The sequence below is a fragment of the Salmo trutta genome, chromosome 4 (genome assembly GCF_901001165.1).
Source record: "Salmo trutta chromosome 4, fSalTru1.1, whole genome shotgun sequence".
NCBI classification, from domain to species: Eukaryota; Metazoa; Chordata; class Actinopteri; order Salmoniformes; family Salmonidae; genus Salmo; species Salmo trutta.
In genome coordinates this window covers 61,740,371-61,755,461 of record NC_042960.1, presented here as the reverse complement: position 1 = coordinate 61,755,461, position 15,091 = coordinate 61,740,371, and the positions used below count along the sequence as shown (strand labels likewise).

The following is a 15,091-nucleotide window of genomic DNA, read 5'->3' as shown; positions in this document are numbered from 1 at the left end:
ATATACTGTTCTTGCTTTGTCATAATGGGGTATTGTATGTAGATTGAAAAAAACCCAGCTTTGATCCAGTTTAGAATAAAGCTGTAACGTAACAAAATGTGGAAAAAGTCAAGGTGTCTGAATACTTTCTGAATGCACTGTAGATGTGTCCCAGAGCCATATAAAGAGATGTATCTGTTACGCTGGTTAGGCAGCCTTAGTTGTGGAGCACAGCAGTGTCTTATCTTTGAGTCAGGCACCAAACCACCATTTCTAATTGAACATTGAAAACCGGATCGGAAGTAATATGTAGAAATTATAATGGACCTATATATTTGTTAATAACTGTCCTTTTTATGGCCCGCAAACCGGTCCAAAAAGAATCTGTACGGCTCTGGGACACATCTACAGTGCATTCAGAAAGTATTCAGACAAAATTTGACTTTTTCCACGTTTTGTTACGTTACAGCTTTATTCTAAAATTTATTAAATCGTTTTTTTTTTTTCAATCCACACACTACCCCATTACGACGAAGCAAAAACAGGTTTTCATTTTTAAGTCTCTGGTTTTGAATCTGAATATAGATATCTGAATGCATCCGAGAAGTTGAATATATGAAACTTTGATAAACTTGAATAGTTGTTTGTAAAGTTGATACACAGACAATGAATGCAATATCTACCATACTGAAACAGAATATATAAATATTAAATTACATTGAAATTGAATTTTAAAACTGAATGAAATATTAATTCAATTCAGTTTCAAATCATGAAATACAAGTTCAAATTATGAATTCTATGATTAAATTTGTGCATTACAAATTCTAAAATATGAAATTCAAATTCTATATTCTAACGCAAAATTATAGAATTCAAATACAATTTCTGTTAAATATGCTTTGGTATTTTTCAGCTTCTTTTCTCTCCCTGTTTCTTCGTCTTACTTTGGCCATTAAAACCACTGTTAGGGATTTTCACTGTGTCCGTGTTAACCACATGGCTGCAAAGTGAGAGGAATTGGATTCCACTCTCAAAGCCTCCTGTACTATTTCATCCTAATGAAAACGTTGGTCTACTACCCCCACAATAGCCGTTTTGATAACAGGTTTCAAACCTGCCATCAAAGCAGACGTACACATTCTATCAATGTACTCACATGTACCTAGTCTTTTTTCCCCCCCTGAGTACATCTATTAATTTAGGTTTTATCGGTTTTGCTTTTTTGTTGAGAGAACGCTGCTTGTCGATCCACATCAACACGCATGCGTATTTAGGTTTAGATTTTTTTCTTTCATGTCATTGTGCCAACTCACAATAGCATCTCGGAATTCTTTATTAGATTGGAATTTTCTGTCAGCAGGGAAATGCTGACCAATTTTATCCAGTCTGCTCCAAATTTATTTTTTATTTGAGCCAAATTGGTAGAATGCTTTTGCACTTCTTTCAGCACATCTATGGCTTTGCTATATTTCCTCTCCTATTCCCCCTTTTACGGGAGTTTCAGAAACCACAGATGCCATCTCAATGGTGGCTATACAGGTGACCTAATGTCTTATACCAGTGTCATGCTTACACACTTAACCACACTTATTCACAGTTCACAAACTCTCTCCTTATTGCTACTGCTAATACACACAAATCACGTTCAAACAACGTAAGAATATCTTTTTGCTTTTCTAACCATGAATGTGGCTCTCCTCGAGAACTTATAGGTAACCTTCTTATCACCATACACATTCCCTCCTGTTGTCCTTCTCCATGGACTACCTCCTCTACAACCTACCATACTAGTACACAAGCATAACAATTTATCCATACACACACACACACACACTCTACGGCCTTACAGCCACCGCGGCTGGGGTCTAGTAGGGAACCAACCCCACTCGGGATTTACCCCTTATGAATTATCCTCTGCAGGTACCAGGCTGCTCTGACTTACCTTCCGGGACTTACCCTGTTCTTTATGTTACTCGCTGGAACCAACCCAATCAGGATTTACCCCCTCGGACTTACCCTCTGAGGGACTACCCTGCTCAGGCTTACCTTTTGGTGGCTAAAGCCCCCTAGGGGCCCCAGTCTACCGGTAGTATTTACAGTGGGCCAACTGAATAAACTCAGGATTTTCAGATCTGTATCCAGTAGTTTGTATTCAGCTTACGACTCTAGTCTAGGAACTTTACCTACCTTGTTTTTTATGTGCCGGCTCCTGTTTCACTGACTCAGACTCTCCAGTTTGACTATAAATCGTGGTGAATCATGCTGACAACACCAACTGTTAGGTTCTGACAATCAGAGTTAAAAACTCAAACGGATGACTGGAAAAAGCTCAAACCAAGCTTATTCACCCACTTTGTCAAACAGCTGAAAAGGCAAAGACATGTTTCCACAAGTACATATATTTATACCTTCTACTGGTCATGGTCAAGTCCTTGCACATCTAGACAGCCAATACATCTCTGTTTTGCTGCTAGGCATGAACTTAAGTGGTTCCTCTCATTGGTGTAGTCATGGCCCTGCCTCCTATGTGTGTATGTCATAGGACTGTTCCTCCTCACAATATCTGACCTTACTTCGGCCCACATTCCTCACTCCTTCCTAACTCGCGTCTGTCCTACCTTATCAGTGACTGAAACCAGACCGTTGCCCCTCTCCTCTCCATAGGATACATGAAGTTTAACCATAACATGTTCTGACAGAATGTAAACTTTCTGCACTCCCCTTTATCACTCAGTAGATTTGCATACACCCAGTTCTAATATGTTAACTTGAAATTATTTCAAGTTAGAACCCAGCACTAGGAACAAAACTGTCTCTCTCGACGTTGCATGCAGTTCTCTCTCTCTCTCTCTAACCCCTCCCTCTCTCCCTCCCTCTAACCCCACCCCTCTGGCAGAACCAGGAAGTCCCTCCCCCTCCCACAAACTCTCTTCTGAGAAAACGAAACTTATCTGAGTCTCTCTGTCGTCTGTCTGTGTGAGAGTGAACGACCGTCCAAATGGCTCAACAGGCAGTTCTGCTGGACCAGGACCAGTTCTGTTGTTCTGTCTGTCTGGATCTACTGAAGGAACCAATCACCATCCCCTGTGGACACAGTTACTGTAGGAGCTGTATTGAGGGCTGCTGGGATCAGGATGTTCTGAAAGGCTATAGCTGTCCTCAGTGCAGACAGACCTTCACTCCAAGGCCTACTCTGAGGAAAAATAACATGTTGGCTGAGGTGGTGGAGAAACTGAAGAAGACAGGAATCCAGGCTGCTCCCCCTCCTACTCTGTGCTATGCTGAATCTGTAGATGTGGTGTGTGATTCCTGCACTGGGACCAGAAAGCAGAAAGCCCTCATGTCCTGTCTGGCATGTCTGGCCTCTTACTGTGATACTCACCTCCAACCTCACTATGAATCTCCTGCTTTCAAGAAGCACAAGCTGGTCAAAGCCACCGCACAACTACAGGAGAAGATCTGCTCTCATCATGACAAACTGCTGGAGGTTTACTGTCGTACCGATCAGCAGTGTATCTGTATGCTGTGTACAATGGATGAACATAAAGGCCATGATACAGTGTCAGCTGCAGCAGAGAGGACTGAGAAACAGGTAAGACCAGAACAACTTGTTGGTGACTGTCTGATAAACAAATAATTGAAGATACAGTAGGAACTAAGGCTGTTTGAATATGAGAGAATTCAAATGAAATTGATCCATGGCAGAAGAAATATGAACACAAACCTTGAGGATATAGATTTTCTTAACTTAGATGCTCCAAATGTATCACCATTGTAATGTTTAGCTTAAACTCATTGATACATGTAGGTCTCCTGTAAAACTGTAATCATTCACATAGCAACAAATAAATATCATATTGGAAAGGGACTATATCAATATTTTAGACCTTCCTCTCTATGTCACATTACTATTGTCGTGTCTTTGGGCACCATTAACTTGAAGACATGTTTATCAATTAACTCCCTGTAATTATTATTACGCGATTAAACTGATTAATCGTTTAACTGTAATTAACTAAGAGATCAGGGCACCAAGGAAAATATTCAGATTACAAAGTTATAATTTTCCTAATATAACTTTCCTATATTATAACATTATATATTATATTATAGTATCTGACCGATTATCTTCTGGTTTAAATGGTGTATTCTTTACCTCGCGTCAGTCTCATTCCAAATGTCGTAAATTGTTGTATCTGCACGAACCCAGTCTTTACTAAGTCATCCATACATCAACTGTCTTAAAATCATTTATTTACTAAACAAAGTAATTCACAGAAGGCATACAACAGTAATTATCGTCACAAAGAATTGGTAGAGTAATGTGCCCTAGTGGGCTAAACCGGCATGGCGGCTTTTTAAACAAAGGGTCATAAAGGGCAGCTGAGTTCATTAATGTTAACAATTGATATGCTAATCCCTTGCACATGAACGCTCACTCATTCGGAAACAATTGCAATCAATATATATTTACGCCCAGTGTGTCGTCGTGATCCTTGTTGGAGAGTTTTTGTCCTATTGGAGAGTTCCCTCTCTCTCTCTCTCTCTCTCTCTCTCTCTCTCTCCTCTCTCTCTCTCTCTCTCTCTCTCTCTCTCTCTCTCTCTCTCTCTCTCTCTCTCTCTCTCTCTCTCTCTCTCGGTTAGAATGGATCTTTCAAAGCGACATTCATTCATGTCGTTATAGAATGGATGTTTCGTCGGTCTTCGCATTCAATGATACCGAATTCTAGCTGCAGACTAGTACTTAATATCAAAGACTTGTTCTTATTCTGTATCGATAGTTTAACCACGTGGTCTGGTTAAAGTTCAGTAGAGGAATGTATGGTCAAACCTATTGGCCAACTCGTAATGGAGTGGAGGCCTGGTCTGAAGAAAGTAACCCTGGGTGGGGGTTTTATTCGGAATGACAGAAAAAGGCTGTCTCATGACGCCAGGTCTTGTCTGTGTCCCTGGGGGCGTGCCGATGACTGAGTTAAGCTTTGAACAGAAATACAATTCTATCACATTAACATCAGTACATAGCCTCTCAACATATTCCAAATAGCTTTAATCTTATTAAATCATTGTATACAACCATTTAGATGCAAGTCCCATAGCTGAGGCTATTATATAAACCTTAGTATGGTAATATGGTACTATTGTCTCCAATGAGTATCACAAAATTGTACCAAGCGGACCAGTTCATAGCTGGATTCTTCACCAATCTTTTATACCTCCTCCAGAACATAAATGTCATTCGGTTCTCCAATTCTGTGAGTTGGAAGAATTTCCTTTGTCTCTCTATGAAACCCCGCTCTGTCTCAAAACTGGGCCATGCGGCAGGACATTCTCCTTTAGAATTTTTCGACCCCTCTCACCACATCAGTGTCAGAAGTATAGAGGTCGGGGGATGGTGCATAGAAAAGGCCTGGTGCAGAGGGAGGGGGGTCAACTGTGCTCGCTGTACCCAAAGAGAGGGCAACGTCATGACACTATACTATTGATCTACTGGACAAATAAAGCTTGATAGCTCATTGAAGAGTGATTCTCTACAGAGGCAGCTGGGGATGAGTCAGCAGAAGATCCAGCAGAGATTCCAGGAGAGAGAGAAGGAGCTGAAGGAGCTCCAACAGGCTGTGGAGTCTCTCAAGGTGAGTATTGTTGACCAGAGGAGACACACCATTTCACTTCTCTCCTCCAGTGAGTGAGAAAGTGAGATTTGCTCTAGGGCACTAGAACAGTCTGCAGCCCTTGGCCTCACCCTACTAGATTCTGAAGTCAAATATCTACTATTTGCTGATGATCTGGTTGCTCTGTCACCAAACAAGGAGGGGGTCAAATACTTATTTCCCTCATTAAAATGCAAATCAATTTTTAACATTTTTGACATGCGTTTTTCTGGATATTTTTGTTGTTATTCTGTCTCTCACTGTTCAAATAAAGCTACCATTAAAATTATAGACTGATCCTTTCTTTATCAGTGGGCAAACCTACAAAATCAGCAGGGGATCAAATACTTTTTCCCCCCACTGTACAAATTCTGTCTAGACAACGTTGCCCTACAGCACACAAAAAACATACATACCTCGGTCTAAACATCAGCGCCCTAGGTAACTTCCACAAAGCTCAAATCAAATCATTTTTTATTTGTCACATACACATGGTTAGCAGATGTTAATGTGAATGTAGCGAAATGCTTGTGCTTCTAGTTCCGACCATGCAGTAATATCTAACAAGTAATCTGACCTAGCAATTCCACAACAACTACCTGATACACACAAGTGTAAAGGAATGAATACGAATATGTACATAAAAATATATGAATGAGTGATGGCCAAACGGTATAGGCCAGATGCAGTAGATGGTATAGAGTACAGTATATACATATGAGATGAGTAATGTAAGGTATGTAAACATTATAAAAAGTGGCATTGTTTAAACTGGATAGTGATAAATTGATTACATCAAGATGGCAAGATGCAGTAGATGGTATAGAGTACAGTATATACATATGAGATGAGTAATGTAGGGTATGTAAACATTATATAAAGTGCCATTGTTTAAAGTGGCTAGTGATACATTTATTACATCAATTTTTCCATTATTAAAGTGGCTAGAGTTGAGTCAGTATGTTGGCAGCAGCCACTCAATGTTAGTGATGGCTGTTTAACTATGTCCTGTTTAACTGTGTCCTGGAGGGCAGGTAGTTTGCACCCGGTGATGCGCTGTGCAGACCTCACTACCCTCTGGAGAGCCTTACGGTTATGGGCGGAGTAGCTGCCATACCAGGTGGTGATACAGCCCGACAGGATGCTCTCGATTGTGCATCTGTAAAAGTTTGTGAGTGTTTTTGGTGACAAGCCGAATTTCTGCGCCTTCTTCTCCACGCTGTCTGTGTGGGTGGCCATTTCAGTTTGTCTGTGATGTGTACACCGAGGAACTTAAAACTTTCCACCCTCTCCACCACTGTCCCGTCAATGTAGATAGGGGGCTGCTCCCTCTGCTGTTTCCTGAAGTCCACGATCATCACCTTTGTTTTGTTGACATTGAGTGTGAGGTTATTTTCCTGACACCACACTCAGAGGGCCCTCACCTCCTCCCTGTAGGCCGTCTCGTTGTTGTTGGTTATCAAGCCTACCACTGTAGTGTCGTCTGCAAGCTGTGAACGATCTGAGACACAAGGCAAGAAGGGCCTTCTATGCCATCAAAAGGAACATAACATTTGACATACCAATTAGGATCTGGCAAAAAAATCTTGAATCAGTTACAGAACCCATTGTCCTTTATGGTTGTGAGGTCTGGGGTCCGCTCACCAACCAATAATTCACAAAATGGGACAAAACCAAAAATATCCTCTGTGTACATTGTAAAACACCAAATAATGCATGCAGAGCAGAAGTAGGCCGATACCCGCTGATTATCAAAATCCAGAAAAGAGGAAGCGATTCCCAAACCATCCATAACAAAGCCATCACCTACAGGAAGATGAACCTTGAGAAGAATCCCCTAAGCAAGCTGGTCCTGGGGCTCTGTTCACAAACAGACCACACAGAGCCCCAGGGCAGCAACACAATTTGACCCAACCAAATCATGAGAAAACAAAAAGATAATTACTTGACACATTGGAATGAACAAACAAAATAACTGAGCAAACTAGAATGCTATTTGGCCCTAAACAGAGAGTACACAGTGGCAGAATACCTGACCATTGTGACTGACCCAAACTTAAGGAAAGCTTTGACTATATAGAGACTCAGTGAGCATAGCTTTGCTATTGAGAGAGGCCACCCTAGGCAGACCTGGCTCTCAATAGAAGACAGGCATTGTGCACTCTGCCCACAAAATGAGGTGGAAACTGAGATACACTTCCCAACCTCCTGCCAAATGTTTGACCATAGAGACACATATTTCCCTCATATTACACAGACCCACAAAGAATTTGAAAACCAATCCAATTTTGATAAACTCCCATATCTATTTGGTAAAATAGTGTGTCACGTTCGTCGTATGAAGGAGACCAAGGTGCAGCGTGGTTGGCAAATTTTTTTTCCTTTTATTAAAATGAACACCGTCAAAATAACAAAATACAAAAACGTAAAGTTTTGCAGGCTTCTAAGCAGCTATACAAAAACAACATCCCACAATCACAGGTGGGAAAAGGGCTGCCTAAGTATGATCCCCAATCAGAGACAACGATAGCCTCTGATTGGGAATCATACCCGGAGAAACAAAGAAATAGAACATCTAGAATGTTCCCACCCGAGTCACACCTTGACCTAACCAAACATAGAGAATAATAAGGATCTCTACGGTCAGGGCGTGACAGTACCCCCCCCCCCCCCCAAAAAAAGGTGCGGACTCTGGCCGCAAACTTGAACCTATAGGGAAGGGTCTGGGTGGGCATCTCCTCTTGGTGGAAGCTCCGGTGCGGGACGCAGATCCCCCTCCGCTTGGGGCTCCCCCCACTTTCGTGGAACCGGACCGTGGATCGTTGCCGGAGGCTCCGGACTGGGGACCGTCGCCGGAGGCTCCGGACAGGGGACCGTCGCTGGAGGCTCCGGGCCATAGATCATCACTGGAGGCATCGTGCCATGGATTATCACTGGAGGCTCCGGGCCATGGATCATCACTGGAGGCTTCGTGCCATGAGTCATCACTGCAGGCTTCGGGCCATGGATCATCACTGGAGGCTTCGTGCCATGGATCATCACTGGAGGCTTCGTGCCATGGATCAATTCTGGAGGCTTGGTACATGGAGCCGGAACAGGTCTCACCTGACTGGGGAGACGCACTGGAGGCCGGGTGCGTGGAGCAGGCACAGGATATACTGGGCCGTGGAGGCGCACTGGCGACACAGTGCGTAGAGCTGGCGCATGATATCCTGGAACGAGGAGGCGTACTGGAGACCAGGAGCGCTGAGCCGGCACAATCCGTCCTGGCTGAATGCTCACTTTAGCCCGGCAAATGCGGGGCGCAGGCAACGAGCGCACCGGGCTGTGAATGCGCACTGGAGACACAATGCGCATCACCGCATAACACGGTGCCTGACTGGTCACACGCTCCCCACGATAGGCACGGGGAGTTGGCTCAGGTCTCAACCCTGACTCCGCCAATCTCCCCGTGTGCCCCCCCACCCCCTTAATTTTTGGGGGGAGCTGCCTCTCGGGCTTCCGTCGTTGCCGTGACTCCCAATCTCATCGCCATTCATCTCTCGCTGCCTCCATCTGCTCCCTTGACCGGCGATATTCCCCAATCCGGGTCCAGGGTCCTTTGCTTTCCAGGATCTCCTCCCATGTCCAACTATCCTGGCCACGCTGCTTGGTCCGTTTTTGGTGGGATGTTCTGTCACGTACAGATACGAAACAGAAAACAACTAACCACAAAACACAGGTGGAAAAAGGCTGCCTAAGTATGATTCCCAATCAGAGACAACGATAGACAGCTGCCTCTGATTAGGAACCATACTCGGCCAAAACCAAAGAAATAGACAACATAGAATGCCCACCCCACATCACACCCTGACCTAACCAAATAGAGAAATAAAATGGCTCTAAGGTCAGGGTGTGACACAGTGTGCCATCACAGCAGCAATATATGTGACCTGTTGCCACAAGAAAAGGGCAACCAGTGAAGAACAAACACTATTGTAAATACAACCCATATTTATTTTCCCTTTTGTACTTGAACTATTTGCACATCGTTACAACACTGTATATAGACATAATGACATTTGAAGTGTCTTTATTATTTTGGAACTTTTGTGAGTGTAATATTTACTGTTCATTTGTTTTATTGTTTTTTTTCACTTTTGTGTATTATCTATTTCACTTGCTTTGGCAATGTAAACAAACATATGTTTCCCATGCCAATAAAGCCCTGAATTGAATTGAGAGAGAGACCTCTCCAATCACGTTGAGCCCCACTCTGAGGAACAGGCTATCTGGGCTTTCAGTTAGAGAGAGAATAGACTGCTTAACATGGAGCCTCTCTCTCTCTTAACAGCACTCTGCACAGGCAGCAGTGGAGGACAGTGATAAGATCTTTACTGAGCTGATCCGCTCCATTGAGAGAAGGCGCTCTGAGGTGAAGGAGCTGATCAGAGCCCATGAGAAGGCTCAAGTGAGTCAAGCTGAAGGACTTCTGGAACAAGTGGAACAGGAGATAGCTGAGCTGAAGAAGAGAAGCACTGAGCTGGAGCAGCTCTCACACACAGAGGATCACGTCCATTTCCTCCAGGTAACTAAACTGCCTTGTTACATGTGATATGAAAATGAACTTATTGTGAAACTTTTAAATCATTCTGTTCTGTCTGTGTGTGTCTCTCTCTCGCCAGAGTTATCCGTCTCTCTCCAGTATCAGTGTATCTTCAGACTTACCAAGCATCGTTGTCCGTCCGCTTCAGTACTTTGGAGATGTGAGTAAGACTGTGTCTGAACTGCGAGAGAAACTAGAAGACTTCCTTAAAGGAGAATGGAACAAGATCTCCACTACAGGTGTGTTGAAAACAATAACAACATCAACTTTAGACCATTGAAAGTTCCCTACTTGTCATATACATGTGGAATATGGTATGATGATAACATTCCCTCTCTCTGTCAATGTGTTTGTGTGTCTGTAGTGAATATAGTGGATGTTGTACTGCCTCAAGAGGCCAAGACCAGAGAACAGTTCTTACAATGTGAGTCTCTTTATTCTGAAGTAACTAACAGTCTCTTTTTACTGACACACACCTATAGAAATATATATATACACTGCTCAAAAAAATAAAGGGAACATTTAAACAACACAATGTAACTCCAAGTCAATCACACTTCTGTGAAATCAAACTGTCCACTTAGGAAGCAACACTGATTGACAATACATTTCACATGCTGTTGTGCAAATGGAATAGACAACAGGTGGAAATTATAGGCAATTAGCAAGACACCCCCAATCAAATCAAATTTATTTATATAGCCCTTCGTATATCAGCTGAAATCTCAAAGTGCTGTACAGAAACCCAGCCTAAAACCCCAAACAGCAAGCAATGCATGTGAAAGAGGCACGGTGGCTAGGAAAAACTCCCTAGGAAAAACTCCCTAGAAAGGCCAAAAACCTAGGAAGAAACCTAGAGAGGAACCAGGCTATGAGGGGTGGCCAGTCCTCTTCTGGCTGTGCCGGGTGGATATTATAACAGAACATGGTCAAGATGTTAAAATGTTCATAAATGACCAGCATGGTCAAATAATAATAATCATTGTAGTTGTCGAGGGTGCAACAAGCACGTCCGGTGAACAGGTCAGGGTTCCGTAGCCGCAGGCAGAACAGTTGAAACTGGAGCAGCAGCATGGCCAGGTGGACTGGGGACAGCAAGGAGTCATCATGCCAGGTAGTCCCGAGGCATGGTCCTAGGGCTCAGGTCCTCCGAGAGAAAGAAAGAAAGAGAGAAAGAGAGAATTAGAGAGAGCATATTTAAATTCACACAGGACACCGGATAAGACAAGAGAATACTCCAGATGAAACAGACTGACCCTAGCCCCCCGGCACATAAACTACTGCCGCATAAATACTGGAGGCTGAGACAGGAGGGATCAGAAGACACTGTGGCCCCATCCGATGATACCCCCGGACAGGGCCAAACAGGCCCTGTCCCAATAAAGGAGTGGTTCTGCAGGTGGTGACCACAGACCACTTCTCAGTTCCTATGCTTCCTGGCTGATGTTTTGGTCACTTTTGAATGCTGGCGGTGCTTTCACTCTAGTGGTAGCATGAGACGGAGTCTACAACCCACACAAGTGGTTCAGGTAGTGCAGCTCATCCAGGATGGCACATCAATGCGAGCTGTGGCAAGAAGGTTTGCTGTGTCTGTCAGCGTAGTGTCCAGAGCATGGAGGCACTACCAGGAGACAGGCCAGTACATCAGGAGACGTGGAGGAGGCCGTAGGAGGGCAACAACCCAGCAGCAGGACCGCTACCTCCGCCTTTGTGCAAGGAGGAGCAGGAGGAGCACTGTCCGAGCCCTGCAAAATGACCTCCAGCAGGCCACAAATGTGCATGTGTCTGCTCAAACGGTCAGAAACAGACTCCATGAGGGTGGTATGAGGGCCCGACGTCCACAGGTGGGGGTTGTGCTTACAGCCCAACACCGTGCAGGACGTTTGGCATTTGCCAGAGAACACCAAGATTGGCAAATTCGCCACTGGCGCCCTGTGCTCTTCACAGATGAAAGCAGGTTCACACTGAGCACATGTGACAGACGTGACAGAGTCTGGAGACGCTGTGGAGAACGTTCTGCTGCCTGCAACATCCTCCTGCATGACCGGTTTGGCGGTGGGTCAGTCATGGTGTGGGGTGGCATTTCTTTGGGGGGCCGCACAGCCCTCCATGTGCTCGCCAGAGGTAGCCTGACTGCCATTAGGTACCGAGATGAGATTCTCAGACCCCTTGTGAGACCATATGCTGGTGCGGTTGGCCCTGGGTTCCTCCTAATGCAAGACAATGCTAGACCTCATGTGGCTGGAGTATGTCAGCAGTTCCTGCAAGAGGAAAGCATTGATGCTATGGACTGGCCCGCCCGTTCCCCAGACCTGAATCCAATTGAGCACATCTGGGACATCATGTCTCGCTCCATCCACCAACGCCACTTTGCACCACAGACTGTCCAGGAGTTGGCGGATGATTTAGTCCAGGTCTGGGAGGAGATCCCTCAGGAGACCATCCGCCACCTCATCAGGAGCATGCCCAGGCATTGTAGGGAGGTCATACAGGCACGTGGAGGCCACACACACTACTGAGACTCATTTTGACTTGTTTTATGGACATTACATCAGAGTTGGATCAGCCTGTAGTGTGGTTTTCCACTTTAATTTTGAGTGTGACTCCAAATCCAGACCTCCATGGGTTGATAAATTGGATTTCCATTGATTATTTTTGTGTGATTTTGTTGTCAGCACATTCAACTATGTAAAGAAACAAGTATTTAATAAGATTATTTAATTCATTCAGATCTAGGATGTGTTATTTTAGTGTTCCCTTTATTTTTTTGAGCAGTATATATATATAGATATAGATAGATAGATATAGATAGCAATAGTAGATCTAATCAAAGCCTGGGTATCTATCTGACTCCTCATATTTCTCTGATTGTAACGGTCGTAGTATATAGTGGACCAAGGCGCAGCGGGTTGAGTGCTCATATTAACTTTTATTAGAACACTTACAAAAGAAAACGAACAGTAATGCAGGCTACACACACAGCAGTGCAAAAACAACTTCCCACAAAGGACAGGTGAAAACAGGGCTACCTAAGTATGACTCCGAATCAGCAACAACAATGTACAGCTGTTCCTGATTGAGAGCCATACCAGGCCAACACAAAGAAATACACAACATAGACAGAGCATAGAAATACAAAACCTAGAACATAACCAAAAAACCCGGAATACTCTAAACAAACACCCCTCTACATAAACACATATCCCAACAAACCCCGAACCACATAAAACAAACACCCCCCTGCCACGTCCTGACCAAACTATAATAACAAATAACCCCTTTACTGGTCAGGACGTGACACTGATTTGATCTCTGCTGTGCTCTAATCAAAGACAGGGTAGATACAGTATCTGACATAACTTATTGTTCTAACTGCCCTCATTGGTCTCTGCTCTGCTCTTGTTCCAGATTCCTGTCAGCTCACACTGGACCTAAACACAGCACACACACACCTCTCTCTGTCTGCAGGGAACAGAAAGGTGACCTATACAAGCCAAGTCCAACCATATCCTGACCATCCAGACAGATTCACAAATGACTTGATGGTGCTGTGTAGAGAGGGTCTGTCTGGACGCTGTTACTGGGAGGTGGAGTGGAGTGGACGGTGGGTTATTATAGCAGTCTCATATAAAGACATCAGGAGAACAGGGAGAGGTAATGCATTTGGATTGAATGACAAGTCCTGGAGTTTACAGTGCTCTAGTGGTAGTTATTGTTTCAGACACAATCATGTTGTGACTAAAGTATCAGGCCCTCAGTCCTCCAGAGTAGGAGTGTACCTGGATCACAAGGCAGGTACTCTGTCCTTCTACAGTGTCTCTGACACAATGACCCTCCTCCACAGAGTCCAGACCACATTCACTCAGCCCCTCTATCCTGGGGTTTGGCTCAATAGTGATAATGGTTCTGCTGAGCTGGTTAAACTGTAGTAGGGTCCACATAGATACTAGTCATGCTGGTGTAGTCTATAGCTGAGCTGGTTAAACTGTAGTAGGGTCCACATAGACACTAGTCATGCTGGTGTAGTCTATAGCTGAGCTGGTTAAACTGTAGTAGGGTCCACATAGATACTAGTCATGCTGGTGTAGTCTATAGCTGAGCTGGTTAAACTGTAGTAGGGTCCACATAGATACTAGTCATGCTGGTGTAATGTATAGCTGAGCTGGTTAAGTTGTAGTAGGTTCCACATAGATAGTAGCCATGCTGGTGTTGATGGTCCTCAGATGTTATGATCAGTGGCGATTTTAGCATGTAAATCTTGGTGGGGCAAAAAAAATAAAACACAGACTAAAAAATACATTAATAGCACTATAATGGTGACCAACAGTGACAACAAACTGTTAGGGCCGACATAAAGCTGTCCCAACAGCAGTCCAAACACCTTACAGAGGAGACTTGTCTGGCAGCAAAACAGTTTATTCAGCCTCATTTACTGCCTTTATAAAAACATTGCTGACGTGGCTGACTTGTTTAAACAAATGTGGTTTCTGTTGAGATTTACAAACTATGGCATAAGGGAACGACGAGCGAATAAGAGGCAATCCGTAGTTTCGATTATGACATTAATGAGCAAGGACGCTCTGTATTTTCTGCTGGCTTGCCCCACCACCACAGAAAGGACTGAGCTAGGCTGAAACACCTGCAATTTGTTTTTATATATAATATTTTTTTTCTGACTAATTTGGTCTTCTGTGATGTAATTCATGAAATTGCAATGTATTCATATTTTATCAAATGCAATGTTTTAGTCTTGTACATTTCCATGAATCATGATGTATGGTGTTGATGTATATTGGTTGTCATTCAGAACCATTGATATGTTTTCTCAGTTGGTTCTCTGTCTCTATGTAATTCTCCTCAGTATCATTGAACAGGT

At 43.8% G+C, this 15,091-nt stretch overlaps 1 protein-coding gene across 1 annotated transcript; it reads left to right on the top strand.

Moving 5' to 3' along the window:
• The first annotated feature begins 2,922 nt into the window (after nt 1–2,922).
• On the top strand, nt 2,923–14,221 carry LOC115192789 (tripartite motif-containing protein 16-like). The gene is made up of 6 exons (XM_029751646.1): nt 2,923–3,574; nt 5,517–5,612; nt 9,964–10,197; nt 10,295–10,454; nt 10,580–10,639; nt 13,624–14,221. Exons 1-6 carry the CDS (start codon nt 2,981–2,983, stop codon nt 14,142–14,144), a joined length of 1,665 nt encoding a protein of 554 aa, XP_029607506.1. The 5' UTR covers nt 2,923–2,980; the 3' UTR covers nt 14,145–14,221.
• The last annotated feature ends 870 nt before the right edge of the window (nt 14,222–15,091 follow it).